Here is a 24546-nt window from a genome sequence, read left to right on the forward strand (position 1 = left end):
ATTTATAAATAATCTCAAACTAATAATTTTATGAATTCGTTTGGATAAAGATCAAGATAATAATTTATAAATAATCTAAAATTTAAGGAAAAAAATTATTAATTGAAAACAAAAACAATCCCTTAATCCACGTGTCGCTTTGGGAAAACAGTTGTAAGATATTTAGAGCTGTCAGATCAGAGTCCTGACTCCAGTTAACTTCAATAGCTAGGCAAACTCGCTCGACCTCTGTTTTCACTTTCTCTCAACATCCCCTGTTTTACTACTGTAAATTGCAGTTGATTTTTTTTTTTTGAAGTTATTTTGTTTAGTAAAGGAAAAAGAAAAAGGAATGGAGAAGGTGAAGGTGAAGGAGAAAGAGGTGGTGGAATTGTTTGAAGCAGCCAAGAAAGCTGCAGACAGGGCGGCGGCTCTTGATGGCGGAGCCTCCGAGGAAAGCCGGTGCATTGATGCTCTCTCTCAACTCAAGGACTTTCCCATCACTTATCAACTACTTGTCTCCACTCAGGTACTCTGTTTTTTTTTTTTTTGACATTTGCTCTCTGTCAGTTGGTCCCTTTTCTATAAATAATTTTTCTTGCAAAAAAAAAAAAAAGAAATTTTCATCCTTCTGTTGAATGTAAGTATGGGTTTATGTTCTTTTCTTTAATTTGTTGTTCTGCTTGGATTTCTGATTTTGCTCTGTTTTTCCCGGGAAACAAACAGTATTTTCTTTTCTTTTAAGAGAATAAATGCATTATCTTTATTATTATAATTTTACATTCTAAGATGGGGTTTGTCATTCAGGTTGGTAAACAACTTCGGTGTCTGACAAAACATCCTAGGAAGAAAATCCAGGCTTTTGCTTGTGACTTGCTGCAGATATGGAAAAACCTGGTTATCGAGAAGAAGAACAGTGATAACAACAATGGAAAATTGGGAAGCAAAAGCTCTGTTAGAGCGGAGCCGGCAACTGCAAAGCTTGCCTATGCTAAGAAGGTGCAAAAGACACAGACGAATGGCACAGCAAACCCTGAGAGAGTTGCTGAAGAAACAAATTCTGTGGAGAATAAGGTTGAAAACATAATCAAAGAAGAAAGGCAAGCTTCTTCTGATGCGAAAGCTCCTCCAGAGCTGTCTTCTATGGTGAAATGTAATGATGAATTGAGGGACAAAGTAAGAGAACAAATTTATGAGAGCTTGTGTAAGGTCGTAAGTGAGGCTGGTGATGACTTCCTAGATGAAGTAAATGCCTGTGATCCAATAAGAGTGGCTGTTTCTGTGGAGTCTGCCATGTTTGAGAGCTGGGGCAAATCTAATAGTGCTAAGAAGATTCGATACAGGTCTACCTTGTTTAACATGAAGGATCAAAACAACCCAGATTTCCGGAGAAAAATCCTGCTTGGACAAGTCAAGCCGGAGAAGATTGTCACCATGACAACAGAAGAAATGGCAAGTGACAGGAGGAAACTTGAGAACCAACAACTCAAAGACAAAGCTATATTTAACTGTCAGCGTATGGATGCTCTAACAGCCACAACCGATCAATTCAAGTGCGGTCGATGTGGAAGTCGGAAGACAACCTACTGTCAGATGCAGACTCGGAGTGCTGATGAACCCATGACAACATATGTAACATGTACAAATTGCAATAACCGTTGGAAGTTTTGCTAATGGTTCTTATGTTGCTCCATCTTCATTTTTTCTTTCCTGAGAACCATGTAGGAATGGTCATTAGGCTGCCAGCAACTGTTGTGTTTTCAGCATTTGCTGCAGTTTGCATGCTTAAGTTTAGGATAGGAGCTGTAATTAGTAGTATTAGGAGCTGTTAGTTATGAATTTTTTACTAGTTAGGAGTGGATTGTAAATTCTAACTTTTCTTTGGCTCTCTTCTCGTTTAGCTTTGTCAAAATTGTGACATTGTCAACATTTATTGAGCAACTTGTTGGATGAATGTGACAGAGCAGCTGAACCTGCTAGCCATTGTGTGGTAGTGCCGCAGTTTGCCAAAGTTGTAGATTGTGAGAACTTACATCCAGAATTCCAACTGTCTGTAAATCCTGCTTGTGGTTTCTGAGCAAAGTAATTCATGCAAAATCTAAAATGGAATTTGATTTTTCATAGAATTTCTAGAGCAAATAATAGCATCCCACATGGCATGGTCATCTTTACTTATTCTTAGTGGACAAGTATAGTTGCCAGCTAACTGGAAACCTGCCAGTGAAATATAAGAAATCCTATTGTTTTTGACTTGAAAAGAAGAATTGCAGAGAAACAATTGGCCTGATAAGTTATATTTTCAGTAGCTGAATCATTACTTGACAAAAGTCAAGGTTGTTGTAGAGACTCAGAAGGTTTGCTGCGTGCCTTGAGAGCCTGAAAAACTCTGGAACTCTTATCAAAGATCTGGGCTCTTCTGTTGTAGTCAGTAGGCTCTTTCCCTTGGTCTTCCCCCATGATTGCTTCTGTTTCCAAGCACTCTAACAGCTCCACCACTCCTTTCCTTTCCTTGCACCTTTCTCCCAGTTTTCCCACTCTCATCCACTCTTCTTCTTCAGGTTTCATCTCAGCTTCCAGTTCTCTTTCGAATTCAGCCAATAAGCCTGAATCAGAATCCACGCACCCAAGTCCTAATCCACGACCAAACCGCTGCTTTAACCTCAAACCATGACTTCCCAAACCCCTAGATGGCATCCTCAACCGACTGGAACGACCCTCGAATGATTTTGGAAACTGCTTGATGGTCTTGTTAATGGGTGGAGATGAACCAGTACCCAGAGTGCTTGTCTGACAAAGAGCGGTTGTTTCCATGTTGACTCGCCAACGCTGAAGGAGTAGTTTGTTCTGAACTTGATCTGTGGTTCTAATGAACTTGTCTGATTCGAGCCTTATGGGGTCGTTTTATATAGAGTTCGGAAGCCGATGCAACCGCTCCACGTAGCACAATGCGGTTTCAAGATGCACACGAAACATGCACAGAAACAGCGTGTCAAGACTTGGGTTGGTCCTCAATTCCTAGCAGAAAGGCACACGCTTCAAAGATCGAAGTGAACGCCCTTGTCAGCACTCAACAGGCCATGCCCTTGTCACTGGTTTGGTGCTCACATTGTCCAAGACGTAACATTTATGTCTCAAGGCCAACAGTGTGGTCCTTACATGGAGAGAAGATGAATTTGCCAAGGAACTGTCTGGGTTTTCCATGTTTGATACCAGAAGCTACATTTTGACAATCCCATCTCACTCTGTAGTACAGTTTATTTATGATAATTTTTAGCTCTGTTTGTAAAGCATCAAAATAGTTTATTTATGAATAAATTGACCTGCATTTGCATAGCTTATTAAATTAGTTATATACATAACACTCTGAATCCAATTAGTCTCTGCAATTGAAAGCTCAAAGCGCTAATGGGAGAAGACCAAATATGAACCTTAATTCAAAAGCCTAAAAATGAATTTCTACTACTATTTTAACTACCTGATGGAACTGGTCATTGCTCTAAAGAAGTTTCAAGCTCAATCAGAAAGAACATCATGCAGTTAGGTTTCCTCTGAGTCTCCTCTCAGCTGCTATAGCAGCAGCCACGGAAGGAGGCAAGTTTCTCAGACTTTCACTTTCAGTCGGCTTTTCATCAATTTTGGGCGCTGCTGCAAAGAGGGATTCCACATCTTTGAGTGTCAGAACAGGCTGGTCTTGATTCCTGGTGTTCCCAACAAAGCCACTAGAGTTCCTGCTTCTGTTTAGTTTATATATGCTCTCTTCCACTGTGTTTTTAACCTAATATCAAAAAGATAAAAATCACATAAGGCCAGAAAACCATGCATGTAGAAGCCAATGATCTGAATTTAAAAATGAAAATGAAATGAAGCAAATGTGTTAGGATCTTAGATTATCATGTTCGGTTATGTTGAACTCTAAGATATAAATCATTGAATGCCATTGTTCAACATTAAACTAGGGAGAGTATTGAAAGCCTCCTTAGGTTTCATGAGAAAGAATGACTGATAATCTGAAATTGGGTGCTTGTCCAATGAGCTTCTTAAACAAAAGCCTCTTCAGAATTTTAGAGGATGAACAAGGATAAAACATGGAGTTTATAGTTTTTTTTTTTTTTTGAAACATAACATGGAGTTTATAGTTACACACATATGCACTCACACACAACATTTATAAATAACTGAGAAATGAAGGAATTAAAATGAACCAAACACTCACTGTTGAACCTACATAGTAGTTTCTAAAAATTGACCCAGAGCAACTAATGATAACAACGTATGAAAAATTAACGGTAAAATATAATGGGATCAGCATACAAGAAAAGTGAACTTATGCCTGCCTGAAACACTAAACAACTTCAGATGTGCCCCTCATATTTCATCTGAATAAACCTATTTGGCACTAATCTGGTAAATCTCATGGAGTATGATTTTTATTATCATATAAATTTCACTAGTCAATTGTTGGGCGGAGAGATACAGCAAGAAATCCTAAATGCAAATTTAAAACATTTCTATATGCACTCTCAAAGGTACTTGCAACATGGAGACGAAATCATACACTCAACAAAATCCATACGCACATACACACAAAGGCAGCAACATGCACTCACTGCAGTCATATAATACTCAATAGATAGGTAAATACACATACTATAAAACGATGAACAAGCGTCCTATTCTCCTGCCCAATTCGATGTACCCTGCTGATTGCTTGTGCTTCTACTGCAGGATTGAGTAGTGGTTCCACAAGAATAACATGCTGTGCCTCCAAAAGATTTAGGCCATTTGCTCCATGTTGGATCAAAATCAATAAAACTTGAACAAATTTGGGTTCTGGCTTCTTCTTATGTATCTTCTGGATTCCTTTTTCACCAATTGTCTGTCCTCTAAATTCGCTGATGGCAACATGTGATTTCCTGTAATTGCAAATCTTAATAACTCAATCAATCTGATAACTGAGTTCTTTTTCCAGATAATGACAGCGCCTTACAATATTTAACTAATAATCTAATTAGGCTACAGTTTGAAAGCAGAAACTAAAGGATCTAAACAGCCACTGCAGAAGAGCCAAGCTTTTCACCTCTTGTACTAGGGTGGCACACCTTTCAAGGCATTTTCATAACTCTTCAGGTAATCAATCAGCAATGATATAGTAAAATAGCAAGCTGATAAACAGATTCTCTTACCTTCCCCCTTTTGTTCGGATGTAGGTAATGTCATTAGCAGTGAATGCATGTTCTAACACATCGAGAACATCATTCCAACTAGAGAAAACCAGAACTTTAGCTTTTGGGTCAGCAGACTTAATCCACAATATCCTTCTTGTAACAGCTTCAATCTGTACAATCATCAACAACAAGTTTACCACAACGGTCATCTAGATGTCCTGATAAAAATAGCTGGTAGATTTCTCATTTTCACTGCAAGTTTTTCTACCATGAAAGAAGTTGTGCAATCTCAAAAAGAAAAAGAATACTAGGAAATGTACCTTTGTTCCATAGGAACCTTGAACGGTCAAAGATTCTTCACCATTGTCGCCACCTTGAATTGTGTGAAGGATGGCAGAGTTAGGTGATTTAATTTGTCTATCATCTGCTAAAGCAATATTTCCAACATCTGTGTGCTGTCTACATATTGGGCACATTACCCACTTATTTTGAGATTTATTCCAATAACGTGATCTTTGCTCAGTCATTACAAATAAACCTGTAAAAGTGAAGCATGAGGTGCAAACGGATAAAATGAAAAGTTCAAAGCAAATAAAATAGTCAATATGATAAATCAATAGGATATAATAATGGAAACATGACAGGTCACCCTAAAATGGTGACAAACTGCAAATAAAATTAAAAAAAAATAAAAGAACGGATATTGACAATTGATGAGACACCATTTGTCAATTCAAGTGATTTCACAGACAAGGCGTGGATATTGACAGGTGTGCCAAATGACATTATGTTCGAAGTAAGGCTTTTGGAAGATCTTTTACAAGACTATGGACAGTGAATATTATATCTTAAAAGAACCTTATTATTTTTGGGAGGATTTTACCAAGTTATCCAGTCAACTGAGAATGCAGTTCACCACATAAGCTGAGGAAAGAAGGGCTACTAGTTCAACAGTTCACCATGTATACTAATGGCAGAAAATTACTAACAGTGACTGACCGTGGTGCAGAATTTTCCTTGACTAGCATGTATCAGTAGTATGTAGTTTATGAAACATTGTTACATTAATTTTCATTGCAAGGCTAATATCCTTAACACCAACATTTTTTTTTAGTGCAGATGGCTTTTATGGCAGGTCAGAAATCAGGACATGGAGATAGGGATGATCCAAAACTTACATTTACAGCAAGTAATGTGTCCACATTGAAATACCATCTTTTGATTGCTTAGCCTTTCTTGACAAACAGGGCAAGCTTCCCCATCAGCTTTAGGTAGACATGTACTTTTCTGTTCTATGGAAGTTGACATGGTAGTCATATCTTGAGTTAAAGCTGAATTATCAGAACTTTCCATTGGCAACTTATTTTTGGATAGAACCAACCCCTGAAAATAATTCATGTAAAGTAAGTATAATAGCAGCAAATGAGTTATGTTATTAATATAGGAAGACGTGACACAAGGAAAAAGTTGAATGAAAACAAATATTAAGAAATGCGATTTCCTTCGGGCCAAAGCTTATGAAGAGCCATAATAAAAAGAAACTAATCAAGCAATGATTTCATCCTGCCAGAGCTAAAACATGTCAACCATAAGATTGCAAAGGAACAAACTGTGGTGTACAGAGAGGAATGGGCAAAGTAAAACTTGACCATAAAGAATTTCCAGCAGACATTTTTGTGGTACCTTCAAGTAACGAAGTTTCCCTTTGATATTTGATAACAGAGTCAAGGACATGAACTTGTCGCTTGTGTTTTGCACACTAGCTGAAGCCAATTCATTTGGACTTAAGGCATCAATAGATTTATCATTTTCTGCCTCTCTTATGTGCAATCGAGTGGTTGCCATCTTGATTTCGTCATGCGCATTCAGAACTTGTGCTTGAGCAATTGCTAAGAGCCTTGCATGCCGATATTCCTTCCTCATGCCCTTAACAAGGTTACAAGAAAGGTAGGAGGGGACAAAAGAAGGAAAACAGGAAAATCAGTTTCCATAAAAGACGTGATATTTACATGAGACAAAATCACCTGAGAACTCCTTCACAACATAAGCATATAAACAGCATGCTAATACAATGAGGAAACAACTGGGTATGATTACGTCCCCCCCACCACCCCCCCCACCCCCCCCCCAAAAAAAAAAAAAGAAAAACCAATTAGTGGCAGTTTAGCAGCTAATACCAACAAAAATAATTGAATGGACCAGACCATACCTCCAGAATATGTAGCTGTTTTGTAGCTGCCAACATACCCTCCTTTCCTAACTGACCCTTGCAACAGCTCTTTATAACTCCAAGAGCTACTTCCAATTGAGAGGGAGACTTTGAGACCTATAAATGATAAGATAAAGAGAACAAAGTGTCAAAGCTACTTGTTACTTAAGAATATTGTCTTTGGCAGTATTGAAGTTCATGAAAGTAAATTTGGAATTCAAATTGACAATGGCACAGATTTCATGCAGTTTTCAAGATATGCTATGGAACATGATTAATACTAGTTGATAGACCATAGCTAAAAATACAACTATGATTTTAGAGATGGTGTCCTGGGGTTGACAAGTATACAGCCAGGTGCTATTTGATATCAAACTCCTGTAGGTGAAAAGCAGTTCTTTTGTAAATCCTAGGAAAGTCGGCCTAGGCACATGTGATTATCGACAAGTAAAGATTGAATATCAACAAGAAGCAGACCAAAACTAAATAAATTAGAAAGAAATTAAAAAGGAGAGAACCAAAATAGAAAAACAACATATAAAATCAGAACGGTGATGACAAAATATGTGTTAGAGAGGCAGCTGTCACAATCTTATGCCTAAGGTAAGCATTAAGATATAAAGTTGGCCAGTGCTAGAGCTCAACACTGTAAGGTATAGCAATATCAAGTATGTAGATTCTCAAGTTCATCAACTTGTCAACCATGATTAGTGAAACCTAATACACCTAAAGAATAAAATTCAGATGAGATAAAGTAACCAACCACTATTGTTTCTTGAACATCTCTCTTCAGTTCTTTATTATCAACATCAGATAAAGTTGAATTTTTATTTGGCTGTGATAAATTCCAATAAAAGCGATTTAGGGCAGACTTCTTCTTCTGCAAATCTACTGCCTCTTCGGCAGAAATAATTATATCTCCATCCTTTTTGTTAACACGAAAGAGCCTTGCCTCATAATCCTGGTGCAAGAAGTTAAAAATGTAAAGAATGTGAAACAGTTTATAGTTGTAAGGTCAAACATCAACAAGAACAAACAAGTTTTGAAGCAAACCTGGAATAAATCCTCTAGTTCACAATGAACACAAATGGGGCCATCACCAAGGACCTGGCAATTACGGCAGTATCTCACCCTTTCAATATCTTCCTCGTTTGGTCTTTCCATTGTTTTATCAATTTCTAAAAGTCGATCAAGCAATTTTCCCCTAACGGATTCCAATAGATCTAAACCAGTCTGGATGTGATACTTTAGAGCAGTAATACTCTGAAACCTGTAATAAACCCAATAAAAGCTGGTCACTATCTGGAAAATAGCATCTAATTAAATTATAACTATTACAATATATTCCATCAGAAACTTTTAAAAACGTACAATATACTAATTACAATGCAAAAAAGCAACAAAATTTTAATAGCCTGCTTAGGGAAGAACCCCATTTTGCAACTGCAAACCTGTTTCTGATTAAAAATGATATATGAAAAGTGTTCTGTTGAACAGTATAAATCAGCAGATTCTTGAAATGAAAAACATGCATTAATAAGGCAGGTTTAAGTTACAATTGAATGAGCAGAAAGAATAAGTTATGGTGTATAAATATTCGCAGCACTGCTCAGGAAAGGCAATTCTGAAAACTAAGATCATCACTAACCAGGAAGACATCCGCAATGAGCGTCGATTTTTAAGAGATCCTGCGATAGCCTCTTCAATCTTTCTGATTAACTCGTTAGAGAAGTCCTTATTTTGCTCAGCATGATGAAGAGCTTCCAACCACCAAACTGTATCTTCATTTTTGATATCACTAAATGCATTACAAACCTGCAAAAACATAATTGTTAATCATCCAAAGTGCAGTAGATGACAAACAATTGCAAAGCAAACAGCAGGATATAGAAATCTACAACTAAGAAGGCTATTATTGCAACTGACAATTACCACCTTTGGCTTAACATGTTCTATAGAACATTCCATAATTTTAATTTAAATCAAGACGTGGCTTTATTGACAATGTAAAGGATGTAAAAATCAATTTTTGAACAATAAAGGTATGACCTATTCTTCTGGAAGCAGATTTTTGTTGCCATCAGGAATCTATCATTCCAACCTGACTAGAACCTTGTGACATGATTAAAGAGAAAACACCCTCAGAGGGCCATACACCAGCATGGAAAGAATCCTTCCTTTTCCAGAAAAATAAAGAAAAAACTGTGTTTGTGGGAGAGTGCAGCAATAAGGAAAAACAAGGCACTGCCTGTTGTATCCTCTTGATATTACTGCAAGCAACAATCATGCCTATTTGTTGAGTTGAGTGAACTATAATGGTCCTGTTTATGCAAAGTGACCTTTCAAGAGGTTGGAAAAATATTTTTGATTTTTCGAGGTTATATGTGGTAGGAAACAACTACATTTTGGCTTCCCTATGTGCTGATTACATTGCCACAAATATGCTACTGAATGGGCATGCAGATGAGAGAGAGCAAGTACTACAAGCACAAAGTACACTTGTAGAATATAGCATGACATGTAAGTTACAATCGGCAAGTAGCATCAAATGACAACACCTACATCTCAACTAGTATGGCTGTGCAGATGATACATATTGTCCAACATTTATCATGTATCACATACCAAAATGTTAAGGAAAAACATGGATTATACCTGCATGTATGATTTCCTGAACTCTTGCTGAGCTGCAGATAACTTTGTAGTGAACGCTGATAGGTACCTCTGTTTTAAATTCTCACAGTCTATTCTCAAAGATTGTTTGTTTAAAGTTCCGGATGACACATGGCACTGACCATTAGAATCTTGGTCATTATTTATGCCATTTTCTGATAGGTCAGATGCTATATCTGGTAGATTCCCAGCATTGATTTCTGAATTCTCTTGGTCATAAAGTTTCTGGCTCTTCACAGAACTTTGATCACACAATTCATTACTGTGGGCCTTGGAGGCTTTCTCAGAGCTTCCAGAGAACTGCTGCATCTCTACTGGAAGTTTCTCCAAGCTTGTAACCATTTGGAGTATCTCAGCAAGATTGTGATGAATGTGAATATTCAACAGAGGGTCCAGGCGAAAATCCTCAGAGTGCTCTTTAGTGATATCCAGTGCTTCCTTGTACAATGATACTGCTTGAGAAAGTTTCTCCTCTATTATAGCTATTCCTGCAAGCCCATTTAAAGCACTAACTAACATCCGGAGCGCTTCCTCTCCTTCTGTCTTGGTCTTGCTTATAAGAACCTTCAAAAACAATATCACTCTTAATGTAAAGTACCAAAAATAAAAGCTTTTGCAGCAAATTTCACAAAATGTTTAACCCACATTTAATATTTCCTCCATGGTCATTGGGGCCTGTTGCAGAGAACGCAGCCCGAAGCTTCCTACTTGAGGGTGACAACAGGCTTGGCGAAGCTTCAAGAGTGAGTTCAGCAGCTTTGCAGCTTCTGTATGAGTGATGAGAGGATCGAAAGTCACACCAGAACAAATACTACCTAGAAAAGTAAATATGAATATATAAGACCTAAATTCATTTTCTGACTTTAAGTTGGTACATTACTGATAAATGTCTCTTAAATAAAGTCATTGTACAACTACCAACAACCTGGGACTTCTCTTTTCAGGAAATCTTCTTTCAAACTTTCAAGAACTTCACTGGCATAACTCACACATGTTTCATGTTGCCTTTGATAAAAGTGTTCTTCAATTGGTGAGAAAGTGAGCCAAGAGACACATTCCTCTTGAGGGGGAAGCTGCAATTCGTCTGCAACATGTACTTTTGACGAACGCCACATGATTCGTTTAAACAATTTATGTGTGAATTCCATTGCTCCTCCTTCTCTCCTCTGCAAAAGGAGCAGAATAAATATAAAATAAAAATTTGGAAACTGTAAGAGACTATTTAAAACCACTTCAGGATTTAAAGAAGAGCCAGAGGAACATTCAGTGAAAAGATGCTAGTCAATATTCACAAAGAACAGTGCATTGTGGGTGAAACAGTAAGGTCATAGTTTGCTAGCAGTATCTGATAAAGTTTTCAAATAAAATTTCTAAAAGACATGTCAGTCACAAGCTAGCAGCATACACAATTTAGACCTACAAGCAATATCATCCACAAAGGACCATCCATGGAACATTATTGGGAAATTTTATACAGCTATTGCAATCCAAATCATCCAAAAAGGACCATCCATGGAACATTGCGCAGGATATTTAAGACAGTTATTGTTTTACCCAGGGTATAATGTTCTTATAAAGAACTTATATCAAGAGTGAATGCTCATAGAAGACAAAGAAGCTTATAGTTTTTTTTTTTGGAAGGGAGAAGCTTATAGATTAAAGATAGCCGGTTAGTTCTCTTACTTCTTGTTACATAAAAGCATCCCTTTTATAGGACTCTGAACTTGTACAACATTCAAGGCACAATATCTATAAGTATGATTTCATTCTTATTCTTCTTTATGCTAGGGGAAGAATTTACTTCAGATGGCATGACCTACTTCACTGCCGTATGTCACATACCTTTTACATGCCTGTTCTTTCAGAGCAAACTCCTGATGTTCCAGTTTATTGCAAGATATTAATTCACTTGCATACTTCTCATTGTTAAATTAGTAGGTACATAATCAGAACTACTACATCCAAAAGCTTTTGTTAGTATTTATTATGCAGCTCATGCCATCAAGAAATTTTAAATTTTTTGACAGCTTGTGATGTCAAAATTATAATATTATATAACACGACAAATGCCTTTATTTGCCATTATAAGAAAGATTGGCACCTATTTAAGTGTACATTGGAGGCCGTCATGCACATATGTGAATGTTGAATACATACAAAGTTAAGATAACTTCATACCTCATATGGATCTCGTATAACTTCCACCCACCACCTTGAAACATTGAAAGGACTTAGTTTCAGGAATCTTAAAAGTCCATATAAGTCATCAAGTTTGCGTTGTATAGGAGTGCCTGTAATACACCAGTGATGCTTAGCATATAGCCTCATGGCCATTTCTGTTGCAGCAGCAGTATTACTCTCCACCATTTGAGCTTCATCCAGACAAATCCTCCACCAAAATATTCTGGTTAGAAGAGTTGGAATGACAGGGTACCTACCAAAAAGACAGCCAGTTATCATCTTGAAACATTAAATTTCGAGGCAGCCAGGATTGGAGCTAGAATATTAAGTCAACAGAGGCACATTCTTGTTAGTTGAAAATTTCATTTAATCTTTTCTAATTATTTCTATTTTCTTTTTGGAGTATGTAAGCTGCTCTAGCAAGTTCTTTTCATAAAATTACTGTAAGAATGCACTAAATGTTGTTATAGTGATTATATATATATATATATTGAAAGAAACTACAGGGATTGGAGGGAAAAAAAATTGAAGGTAAGCAATTAAGCACTGAAGAAATCAGAAAGATCATTGACAAAAAGGTCAAAATAAAATTTTGGAAGAGCCTGGATACGTCCATGAAGGCAGCTCCAAGCATTCGAAGAACCCAGTCAATCTCAGAAGCAATGTATTTTAGTAACAACTTGAGGACACTTTTGAATAAAAAGCCAATAAGATATCAAATGCTCATTTTGAACAAAAAACAATAAATCAGAAGTTAAGAAGGAACCTCTTCTGGAATCTCAAGAAGCGTCGATCACCTTCATGCCTGTCAGAGTCGTGAGAGAGGTCCTCTTTGAGTACATCATATGTTGTTAATACAATGTCAGCACTGACAAGTTCATTGATATCCACTCTAGATGCATTTGAAAGAGAAGGGTTTCTCACACCTTCATAGACACAAGTTTTTAAGGAACCTGGACGTGTATGACTAAGGATAACAATAAAGTAAAAGAAACATATATAAGTATCTTTCTTTAATGAAATCAAAGTTAAAGGGAATGAAGTAATCCAATACAACAATCCTGTGAACATGTAAATATTATTTCAAGTAAATCGACTCACATATAAGATCTATCAACATATTTCAATTTTTCATCAGAATGAAATGAAAGTAATTAAGATGTCATGCATGAAACTGGCTTTGATCTATGATTTGTAGATTCATTTTCAATATTATGGTTTCAATTTCAACTCCAATGACTCATAATTTCCTGAATGCATTAACAATGGAAGGTTACTTTGACAGATCAATGTTTCATAAATTGCCTACACATGGATCATCCTCATTTTTCCAGATCTGTTTGGTACTTTCGTCATATTGGGCACCTGCCTTTTAGGAAATCATCAAGTTTAAGGGACTTCAGGGCAGACCAGAAAGAAGGCCTCCCTTAGTACCACAAGCTTGTAAACTTGTTGTCTTACAATTGATGCTGAGAGATTAGAGTTCAGATGAGGTGAGGCTACTAATTCTTCTAATCAGGGCCTTATAGAGAAAAGGTTGCATCAGGATCACAACAAAGTCTTAATCGATTTGAGCTCTATCTTACCATTAGAAGATGTCATATGCCCATAACTTCCAACATCCCAGTTGCTCATAGAAAACCATGTTTGATTGAATCAGCAGATAATTCATATATTTTAATACTTTTCTTTCCTTTACAATCAGATTGAATTAAGTTAAATTGGGCAAAATGATAAGCAAATTTCTTCATTCTCCAAAACCATAAGTTTACTCACCAAGACAATGCAAAATTTAATATTATTATAGTCCTATGGATACTGAAATTTGGAAGTGTACAAAATGAAGTCAAGGAAAAAAAATTTTACCGTATAATCTCATCGTGCCATTGGGATAATATAGGAGCTGGACAGACTATAAGAGTAGCACCTGATGCAATGGGAGAGTCAGTAGCTTGTAGTAGCTCTGAACATGGCTGGCAGATATGTTCTCCCTCTCTGACAACAATATTGGTTATCTCTTTCCTTCTTTTCGGCTTTTGCAGTCCTTGTTCATCGGCACTTGCACTGGCTTTACGAGCTTTTCCTCGAGGTGAATAACCAACACACTCTGAATGTTGCCAAGCATCACAGATGTCACACTGTACCCATAATCCTTTATATTTGCGGTTTTCACTTACAGCTCCACATATGCACTCAACACGCTCCCTTTTCAACCTTCTGAGACTAATTTTCTCATCCATAGTAACCTCTGCTTCAGTATCCTTACATACACCACCTTCAGATGATGGCTTCTGGTGTGCGAAGATGCAAGCAAGCAGTTCAACAGTCTTCCCCAAACCCATTTCATCTGTGATATTCATAATGACCACCACCAAAGCAAGCAGAGTGAAATCAGATTTGTGGATAAATATCAGCTTTAAACAATATATATATAAAAGGAAAATCAGCATAACTCTTCAGGAATTAAAAATCCAAAAAGAGCCCCAAAATTTTTGGAGCATGCACCAGACAGTAGCATACAAAGAATTGGAATAATTTGTAGTGTCAATATCTAGGTAGGCTAATAACCAAGCAAGACTAGATTCCCATGTTACTTTTGAGCACCACAATCTCACAAATCGGGGCATATACAAGTCAAACTTAAATGAACCGACCAGAGAGATGCTGAAGTAGTGAAAGATGCAGAAATGATGTCTATATTGCATAACACTGTAACTACTGTGGCAAAATTGCTATGTCTCTGAACTATTGATCACAGCGGGAGAATCAATTTTATAACGAAAACTTTCAATCCCCTGAGAAGTTGATAGGCTATGCATGCAAAAGTTTTCATTCCCTATTACTATTAAAACTTCAGCACTGTATGAATATAAATATGTTGCAAGGATTGCAAGAGTTTCTGGAAAACTGACACATACTAAACAAACTTACCTACCCGCTAGAATACCGCCATAGACATATGGAGAAGTGGACTCCAAATGCCGCGAAACATTTCCACTGAAGACATAATCTCACACAGTAAGCAAGTGAAGATATAAAAAGGTATTTTTTATTTTTATTTTTTAGGGGGTGGTACTGGGGGATGGGAAAAACTACAAGCCACAACTGACAGAAACAATTTAAGGACATCCTTTTCAAGTACAATGCTAGTTGAAGAAAGAAAACCATACCCAAATGGATTAAAGTACATTTTTGAATAATCATCCAGAAAATCCACTGGTATACACAATGGAGAAGACAACATGCTCCTTTCCCATTCATCCAGACTTCTTGAATCTCCCTTCTCTCTTTGTACCATCCAATAAGCTGCACGGCGCTGATATGGTCTAAGAACAGGGAGCAAGTCAGGAATTTCATCCTCAAGCATTGAGTTCTCTCTGCACAGGAGACATACAAGTAATTTGATTTCAGTATTGCACCGCAATAGGAAGCTGGAAAGGAACTACAACAGTTATGCACCACTAAATAAATCTACAATAAAATAATTGGTCAACTCACTTTGATGGCTTTATGGCTTCGTAAAATCCAGAAACATCAAACCTCGCACGTTTCCCAGGTCGGGAAGTTTCTTCTTCTTTCACTGGATACACATCAACTTCCATGTTCATTGATTCACTAATTCCATACTTAGCCTCAGAAGTCATTACTTCAGGACGTAACCAAGCCATGACATTCATCATACTCTTTTTCCAAAGTTGCCTCGTGTTCTCCATGAGTGACTCACAATTTTCAAAAACTCTCTTTAGTATCTCCACCCTCACTCTGAGAGATGACAAGCTCTCTGAAAGCATTACTCCCATCACTGGCCTCAAAGTCACAAATTTCAAACTTGCTAAGTGCACAAGAGAAGAAATACCTTCATCAAGACCATCAAAACTCCCAGATAACATCACTGATTCCATCTCCGCACCATCATTCATGTTTTTCTCTACAAATTCCAAAGATACATCACTGGAAGATAACACAGGCCAATGTCCTAGTTTAATACGACTGATAAACTCACAGACATTACAAACTCGAAACCTTAAGGAGTACTTGGAGTCCCCATAAAAGTCCTCACTGATTCTATAACCAGCAAACCCTTCTCTCAAATTCAAATCAATCAGAACAACCTCAGATATATCAAGATGCTCATCCGAATGCCAAGAAGTCTTATCAATTTCTACAAAGAATGGTTTTTCTGTATCCACGAGTTCCTCCTTTCCTTTTTGCCCGTTTTGGTTTGCTTCCTGTTTGTACAAATCTGGTTCGGCATTACCATTGGTCTCTATAACTAAGGCGCCCGATCGACGTGGATTGGATTGCTTTTTCCTACCCATTGTTCTCACTACAAACCAAATAGAAACTAGATAAACGTACAGAAAAAATGCAAACAAAGCCAGAAGCTTAAGAGTGTATCAATAGCCAATTCAAGCAACTGCCAAAGTTCTTTTGATGCAAAGGCATACCCAGATCATTAGCACATGCCAAAAGCAATAAACAAAAGTTGAAAGCAAAGAAACTCAATCAAATAAGCAGAAATATAAACGGGAAAAGGAGCAAATTGGATGGAAACAATGCAAAAAAGCTAGAGAAAAGAATATAAAACCTGAGAAAGAGAAACAAAAGCAATACCTGGAACAGGTTAAGGTAGAATTTGGTTGCATTAGAAAAAGGTGCTATAAGGAGAAAGTTTCGGATTTGAATTGTGAGGTTTGAAGGAAGAACATAGGCAGACGAGTCAAGACTGCTGGGAGACTGCAACTCACGCGCCAAGTGCGAGTTGCCAAAGTCGGTAACTCGAAGATGGATTTGTTTTGTTTTATGGAACTTCTAATTCCCAAGCAAGGCGTGGCCAAACTCACACTCACTTATTCGAATGGAACACAACACCGCCAAAAGAAAGCTTTTTTATCTTATTGGTCTGTCATTTATTTCAGTGACAGCTTCCAGAATGGAATTACCAAAAGACCCAGACGGTTGTCCTTCGGCCTCTTGGTTAATACATTTGCCTCTGCTTGCTCCCTCCCAAGTTTTAACTACAATCAGAGAAAACCCTAAAGAAATTTTCTAAAAGAAAAAAGACTGTGGGTTAGGGTTTCAGCTACAGAAAGGAGAAGCAATGAAAGGGGGAAGGAAGAATCTAAAGAGGGCAGCAAAAGACCAAAACTTGAGCCTTCAACATGGCCAAAGCATTATGCAAGTGCTGTCTTTAAGGGGATCCAATCTCATTGAGGTACCCATTGCTTTTCACTTCACAAACTTACTGTCTTTAAGCTTCAGAATTTTCTCATACTGCAAATAGATTATCAGCTAAAGTCTGGTTAGTAAGCTATCAAAATGCATAGCTTGAGTCTGGGTTTTCAACCAAAGCCACGCTTATTTTATTAGATGAAAGCATGGGGCTTTGTGATTATCTGAATTTTATGCAAGGAGAAGTTTAATCATTAAAAAATTAGATTTTTTGTTTTGTAATATCTTGTGTTAGGACTATATTCTATGAGTAGCACAATGTATCATAACGACTCTGTCATAACTTCCTCTTAATGTCACAGGTGCCATTCATTAAGGTTTTTTCTTTTGATAAAATTGTTACAATTCTGTCATGGTTGTTTTCTTATTAAGGTAGTGGATGCTCGAGGAGGGAAATCACTAGCACTATTTCCAGCTAAATTTCAGAAGAGCTTGTGGATAAAACGAGGTTTGTTCCAAATAAATATCACTTGAGCTTTTTTTAATGAAATTTATCAAGGTTTGCTTCATTTGAAAATACAAAAATCTCAACAAGCATCTACAGTCATTTTGGAATCTCAGTGATCATCTGCTATTACTTGGTTTGTAATTGTGTGTTACTCTTACTCTTTTATTCCTTTCTTGATGTCATATTTTTCTCTGTGCTTCATGAGTTCCTCAGCTAAACCGTTCAGCTGATTGGTTGCCTCTTAGATCCAACAGTTACATTGTGTAGTTCATATTTCCTCAATTTTTTTTTTCTTTTTTCTCTTTAGGTAGTCGCCTAAACCTGGGAGTAAAACTCATTGGCTGTAGGCACTGTAGGAAAGTGATTACTTTTGGCTTAATGAATCTGTCAAGGGTTTTCTTTTCTTCTTATTTTAACATGTGTTCAATATGTTTTGATTGCTTCTTCAATTTTTAGGGAGTTTTGTTGTAGTTGATGAAAGTGGAAAAGAAAAGGCGCTTGAGTCTGGTAGCAAGGTGGCATGTATTGTTTCTCAAGTTCTGTTCTATGAGCAACTTCGTGCACTACAGAAATCTCCAGAATGGTGTGTTTTCTTAACAACTTAAAGTTAGCTTGTTGGAATACTTTTCATAATCTATTGTTTTGCATCTTTGCTTATTCTAGTCTTAGTAATTGGGTTCTAGATATTTAAACCAGACAATCTAAAGGTTTGATTGATGGGTGCTGCATTTGCTTGGGCTGGCAAATTTGAGGTGGTCAATATTTCATTTATGTTTGTGATTGCCTAGGGTCTCTCTCCTGATTCTTTTTCTTGTTATATCAGTCTTTGCAATCTGCCCATTTATCTTCATTGACTAACCAACCGTGCATGTCAGTTAAAGGTGACAATGTTTAATGTCCTGCATTCTGATTTTATTGATAGCGTTCTTATCTAAATCAATTCCAACTGAATCCTTCTTTACCTGCTCAATTCAAGATACTCAATCCCCATCCAGTTTTCTACATATCAGGCAACTCCCATAATTCTTCCTTAGGAAGGGTTTGCATATGACTTCAACTTAAGGAGCTTGTTAGTTACAACTTGTGCACTTGCCATCCTATTAAATTGTTGTGACCTCCAGATACTTCTGCATATAGTTTCCTGTTATGAATCTCTCATCAAAAGAATTAGGAGCATGCAATTTGAAGGTGTTAGAAGGACTTATATATTAATGCAGATATGCCTGCTTCTACCACTCAACTGTCCTCTGGTCTCAAATTTCTAATCTTGAGATTGAGTTTTAATTATTTTTCTGATATTCTTGCTTGCAATTGCAGGCCTGAAAATTTCAAATCCTCGAATCTGGATGATTTAGTTGAAAATGATGGTGGTGCCACCTCAGAATGTTTGCAGAGACATCCCTCCCAGCAAGAAGTGGAGGATGAGTTAGAGTCAAGTGATGATGATGGACTTCCTCCACTAGAAGCTAATCTGAACAGAATCAAGCCATTTGAGCTGCAATCAGACAGAGAATCAGACTCAGGATCGGATTCAGATTGATTAATGATTATAACATACTAATATAAACTAAGATAAACCAATCTTCCAATTTTTACTGTTGATTTCTCATGTAAAAAAATGACATGAAGTGGGTCATTTCTAGTACCCAAACGTTCTTACACGATTAAATGTGTGTCAGCTTCTTGTATTGTAATCTTTGATAGTTTCCAATGTAGGAAAAATCTTGTGTTGAGAAAAGAAAACAACCCGCAACAAGGGTTCATTCAGTTTTGTTAAAGTTTAAACTCCGGTGTTCCTCAGTTTGCATGTCTTCATTTTTCACTACTTACATAAGAAAGGAGGTTGATGGCCATTCTTTTGTTTTCAGTGCCTCTGGGTTTTTGTTGTTATACCTTTAATTTACTGAAGGTGTTCATGTGTCTTTTCAACAAATAAATCTCAATTATCTAAGAAAAATTACATGCTCCTACTATGACTCTGAAAGTGAAGGAGAAGTAAAGGAAACGGGAGGGGAGGGGGTGGCAATGGATACTGCTTCCGGTGGCAACGCTTGCGTTTAACTTTAAAACGCAGGCTATAAGGAATGAGAAAGACAGACAAGGAATTGGGTGCCAGCAAAAAATGTATGGAAGTTGGCGGGGAGCAGAAAGCGCCAACGTTTCCGGGAACTGCCACACCACGTGGCATCAGCTCTGTCATGCTTTTAAAACCAAAAGCAAAGCCGTCTGTTGTGTTGTTAAGAACCCAAAGACAAAGACTTGCAGTTGTAGATATTATTTTAATTTGGAAAGCTCTGCCTGTTTTTCTCTAAAAAATCCTTTTTAAGTTTAAGGTCGTAAGAGAAACAAGGAAAGACCAACTAAAATGGCGGTTGCAACATTTAGAAGCGGGCGATTGCCGCTGTTTCATCACCCTCAGTTGCCTAACAAAGCAGCAGCAGCAGCAGCAGCAGGTTGTTTAAGAAGGTCGGGTGTTGGATTAAAGAAGCTAAACGGGCGTTCCAAATCCAGGGCCTTGTTGCTTTTTGCCCAAAACTCTCAACCTTCTCAAACGCAAGAACAGGATCGATTCTCTTCTCGCTTCCAAAGTACGTTAGCCACCACTTTCTTTGCCCTTCCTTTCTGCAACATAATTCAAGTATCCATCTTTCTTTTATACTATTGTTAGATTAGTACCCTTCTTCTTCCTCCTGTTTCGCCTTACAAGTGCAAATATTTCAGCTTTGATTATGGATTCACTGCTACTGCTACTGCTCTGGAATTGGAAAATTTGATTACCATAAATCTTGTCCATGATAGTTTTGTGTTCATATCATTATCAGGTAGTATTGAGAACTTACCCCAATTGGTGGAGGACATTGTCCGGACATCTATAAGCACAGGTCCACGAGGAGCCCTAAGACTAGCTCAAGGTATTCAAGCATTTGTCGGTGTTGGTGGGGAATGGCTTGCTGATGTCTCTAGGGTATTTTGCCTCTTCTTTTAAAGATACTTGCTTTACTTGCATGGGCCTTTCTTTTCTTTTTCAAAGATGCTCATGTTCTTGGGTTATCCTTACCATTTGCAATTATGATTCCCCTAAATTATTTGCAGTCCACAAATACATCTACTCGGATACCATCTGAATTGCAGCTTGGGTTGCTTTCGCCACTTTACTTAAGGAAATTGTTTGAACGTATGGGTGCAACCTATATCAAATTAGGTCAGGTAAGTCGTAGGCTTCGATTATTTTTTTTTTTATAAGATTCTTACTGATCATAAACTGCTGATAGAACTCAAATGACATTATTGTTCATTGATACCCAATTAAAGTTGCTCAACTTCTTAGATATGTTGTGGGAGATGGCATCATAATTTTGGTGATTCAGTGTAAAAAGAATTTCCAACTTAAATCTTCTTTGAATAAAATTGTTTCTACTGCAATTGTCATATCTTTCAGTTAATCTTCTTGCGTAAAATGTTACATAATTTCTCATCTTAGATTATTTTGCCAGTTCGTAGCATCTGCACCTACATTATTCCCACCAGAGTATGTTGAAGAATTTCAGAAATGCTTTGATAGAGCTCCTGCAGTTCCATATGAAGACATCCAAAGGATCTTACTTCAAGAACTAGGGAGACCAATTGATAGCATATATGAATATATTGATCCAACACCAATTGCCTCAGCCTCTATAGCACAGGTCTTAAATCTTTCTCTCTTTTTCGTAACACTCCCTTCCCCTTTCTTTATATGTCCCCAAAATTACTTTTGTTATTTATAGTAAGTGTGTGTAATTATTGATTAGAACTGTACATTATCATGCCTAGGTACATGGTGCAAGGCTTAGAGGCTCCCAAGATGATGTAGTTATAAAGGTGTTGAAACCTGGAATTGAGGACATTTTGGTGGCAGACCTGAACTTCATTTATGTAGTGGCTCGAATATTGGAGTTCTTAAATCCTGAGTTAAGCCGTGCTTCACTGGTAAAAATGGAATTACAAACTTTCATATAACCTTGTCATCTTTATTTGATTATTATGGCTGTTATCTTATCTTTTTTATTATTTATTTATTTATTTTTAAAGATTTAAGTTGGAGGTAGGGGAATAGAACACCAGAACTATTTTTTGGAGGTAGACCTTACCTACATGACTAGGTATTTGATTCTTTTTTTTTTTTTTGCTCAGTGCCGAGGTATTGATTTGCTTGTTAATTTTCGATTTGCTTCTTAGCATTCTTTTGACTTAATAGCATGTTTGCTACTAATCACTGAAACAACAGCAGCTTAGGATATTTTGGCATCTTATTGAGTCCTCTTCTAATTAATCACTTTTCTTGTAAAGTTCTGATTTTGAAATGTTTTTATTATAAGATATTTCTCCTTTCAGTAGGTTGGTATTGTTAAAGACATACGGGAGTCTATGCTTGAAGAAGTTGACTTCAATAAGGAGGCTGCAAATATTGAATCCTTCAGGAGATATCTTGAAGCCATGGGATTAACAAGGCAGGCAACAGCTCCGAGAGTGTACAACCATTGCAGCACACGACGAGTTTTAACCATGGAGAGGCTATATGGGGTTCCTCTTACTGATTTAGACACTATAAGTTCACTTGTCTCTAGCCCAGAGAATAGTCTTATTACTGCACTTAATGTCTGGTAAGACATCAATGATCCACATACTATGAAATTTGTCCGTATATGAGGCATAGGATTCCAGTTGAAGCACTTATGCTGTTGACATGAATAATATATGCAGGTTTGGTAGTTTACTTGCTTGTGAGTCCTTTCATGCTGATGTGCATGCAGGCAATTTATGGTTATTGCGTGATGGTCGTATTGGATTTCTTGATTTTGGTAAGTTGGTTTTCCTTTGCATCAAGTTTATCCAACTTTAATCTGATCTACACATGAAAGCAATATCGTGTTTCTCAATACATTATTTAAATGTATAGGTATTGTTGGACGCATATCACCAAAAACATGGGCTGCCATGGAAGTGTTTTTGGCATCTATTGCAACTGAAGAGTATGAGTCAATGGCAGCTGCCTTGATTGAAATGGGAGCAACCAATAAGGATGTTGATGCTAAGGCCTTTGCAAGAGACTTGGAAAAGATATTTTCATCTATACAGGCAAGCATATACCAAGATGCTTACAAAATATAAAAGTGAACAAAATAAAATAATATCCTAAGAAGTGCATGTGCATGCATGCACACACCCACACAAACACTCATGAGAACCCATTTAAACAGCTGAAGTATTTTGCTGTTAACCTAATGTTTCTTTCCCTTTAACTGACATGACTACTCTGTTGTTAAATACCCATGGATAATTGAGCCATTGGTACCTAAGCTATTGGCGCACCATCAAAGACTTAAGGCATTACTGTTTCCTTGAACACAGTAACCATCAATTTTATAGGTATCACTTCAGGGGATTATGAAGGATCTCTGTTCAATGGTGGGAACCTAAAGAACCCTTATTTTCTTAGGAATAAATAGATTATTTTTACTGAAAGATTCATAGCTGACGGATGTGTGCTAGCGAAGATCCCTTTACTAGTTATCTGTTGTTGTGAATTTCCTGGTCAAATTTTCCCTTTTTCAAATTCTAAATTAGTGCTTCATCTTTATTCATGCAGGAACTTGATACGGAGATTGTTGTTGCCACTGCTAGGGGGACAAATACAAATGCAACTGCTGTCTCTGCAAATGTAATTGTTGATGAGAGGCAGATGAATGCACTCTTTCTTGATGTGGTAAGCGGTTTTCTCACATTGAGTCTCAATTTCCTTTTGTAGAGATCTAGTACTGCTGTAGTTTGTTAGGTATATTTACCTGGTGATGGCATGTTCTTGGAATGTATAAACATTGGCATATTATTAGTTGGCTCATTTTAATCCCTTTGGTTACTGCCTGCTGGCCTACCGATCTATCGATGGAAGCCCCTTACTGTCCTTATCATTCAGTAAAAAGGAAAACTTGTAGCTCACTTTTTTGAGTTTTCTGAATATTTGAATCAGGTAACAGTCACTCTGGTCCTGACCACATAGTGAAGCAAATTATTCTGCTGTGAATTGTTGAAGTTCTTTAAGAGTAATGGCGACCTTCATGGATCTGCTTAATGGTGATAATAATCTCTAGCCATTTCTATCTTTTTGTCTCTGTGCAGGTTCGGGTGAGTGAATCATATGGACTGCGATTTCCAAGGGAGTTTGCACTTCTAATGAAACAGCTCCTATATTTTGACCGGTATACGCGGTTGCTGGCCCCCAACTTGAACATGCTTCAGGACCAAAGGATATCCATCGTGTCGAATAGAAGAAGCAACTATAGGGACAACTTCAAATAGATTATGCAATTGTAGATGTATTGATGTCAATTTATCTTATATTTCTCTTCTTCTGTTTTCACCTTTCCCCCCATTTATCATACAGCTTTATGTATATGCAAGGAAAAAGAAACAGGGGTACTGAATAGTTGGGTTTACTGTATGTTTTATATAGTACATTCAGAAATTGGAAAAGAGATTTATGTCCCTAATACAGGGTTGGAGTTGCTGATTAACTCAAAATTTGTATGAAGTTTAGCACATGGTTGATCATCTTAAAAGACTTACGTTAGTTTGATTTTAACTTCCCGAAGCTCGTATGATTGGTCTTAAAGACATCAGCT

General features: G+C 37.2%; 5 protein-coding genes across 7 annotated transcripts; 3 read left to right on the plus strand and 2 right to left on the minus strand.

Annotated features, from left to right (window-relative positions):
* Positions 155-1972, plus strand: LOC18587505 (transcription elongation factor TFIIS). Its single transcript, XM_007011313.2, has 2 exons — positions 155-508; positions 787-1972. Exons 1-2 carry the CDS (start codon positions 332-334, stop codon positions 1651-1653), a joined length of 1044 nt encoding a protein of 347 aa, XP_007011375.1. The 5' UTR covers positions 155-331; the 3' UTR covers positions 1654-1972.
* Positions 2079-3236, minus strand: LOC18587506. Its single transcript, XM_007011314.2, has one exon. It carries the CDS (start codon positions 2788-2790, stop codon positions 2308-2310), a length of 483 nt encoding a protein of 160 aa, XP_007011376.2. The 5' UTR covers positions 2791-3236; the 3' UTR covers positions 2079-2307.
* On the minus strand, positions 3311-17028 carry LOC18587507 (E3 ubiquitin-protein ligase SHPRH). 3 transcript variants are annotated; one of them, XM_018129192.1, is made up of 20 exons: positions 16822-17028; positions 15706-16534; positions 15378-15584; positions 15143-15204; positions 14074-14554; positions 12974-13174; positions 12205-12460; positions 10952-11192; positions 10672-10793; positions 10009-10590; positions 9002-9168; positions 8407-8623; positions 8117-8314; positions 7354-7470; positions 6828-7070; positions 6323-6527; positions 5465-5682; positions 5163-5314; positions 4628-4892; positions 3311-3754 (listed from the first exon to the last, which is right to left on the minus strand). In XM_018129192.1, the coding sequence occupies exons 2-20, from the start codon at positions 16524-16526 to the stop codon at positions 3509-3511; spliced, it is 5001 nt and encodes a 1666-aa protein (XP_017984681.1). In that variant the 5' UTR covers positions 16527-16534; positions 16822-17028; the 3' UTR covers positions 3311-3508. The 3 variants fall into 3 exon arrangements, with proteins under 3 accessions (XP_017984681.1, XP_017984680.1, XP_017984679.1); XM_018129191.1 differs by having other exon boundaries at positions 10672-10841; XM_018129190.1 differs by having other exon boundaries at positions 10672-10841; positions 10949-11192.
* On the plus strand, positions 17126-19672 carry LOC18587508 (probable RNA-binding protein EIF1AD). Its single transcript, XM_007011317.2, has 4 exons — positions 17126-17422; positions 17812-17887; positions 18344-18470; positions 19205-19672. The coding sequence occupies exons 1-4, from the start codon at positions 17309-17311 to the stop codon at positions 19425-19427; spliced, it is 540 nt and encodes a 179-aa protein (XP_007011379.1). The 5' UTR covers positions 17126-17308; the 3' UTR covers positions 19428-19672.
* Positions 20152-24475, plus strand: LOC18587509 (uncharacterized aarF domain-containing protein kinase At5g05200, chloroplastic). The gene is made up of 10 exons (XM_007011318.2): positions 20152-20475; positions 20710-20852; positions 20981-21094; positions 21382-21570; positions 21698-21853; positions 22262-22527; positions 22628-22725; positions 22824-23002; positions 23514-23630; positions 24044-24475. Exons 1-10 carry the CDS (start codon positions 20253-20255, stop codon positions 24221-24223), a joined length of 1665 nt encoding a protein of 554 aa, XP_007011380.2. The 5' UTR covers positions 20152-20252; the 3' UTR covers positions 24224-24475.

Source organism: Theobroma cacao, chromosome 10 (assembly GCF_000208745.1).
Source record: "Theobroma cacao cultivar B97-61/B2 chromosome 10, Criollo_cocoa_genome_V2, whole genome shotgun sequence".
NCBI classification, from domain to species: Eukaryota; Viridiplantae; Streptophyta; class Magnoliopsida; order Malvales; family Malvaceae; genus Theobroma; species Theobroma cacao.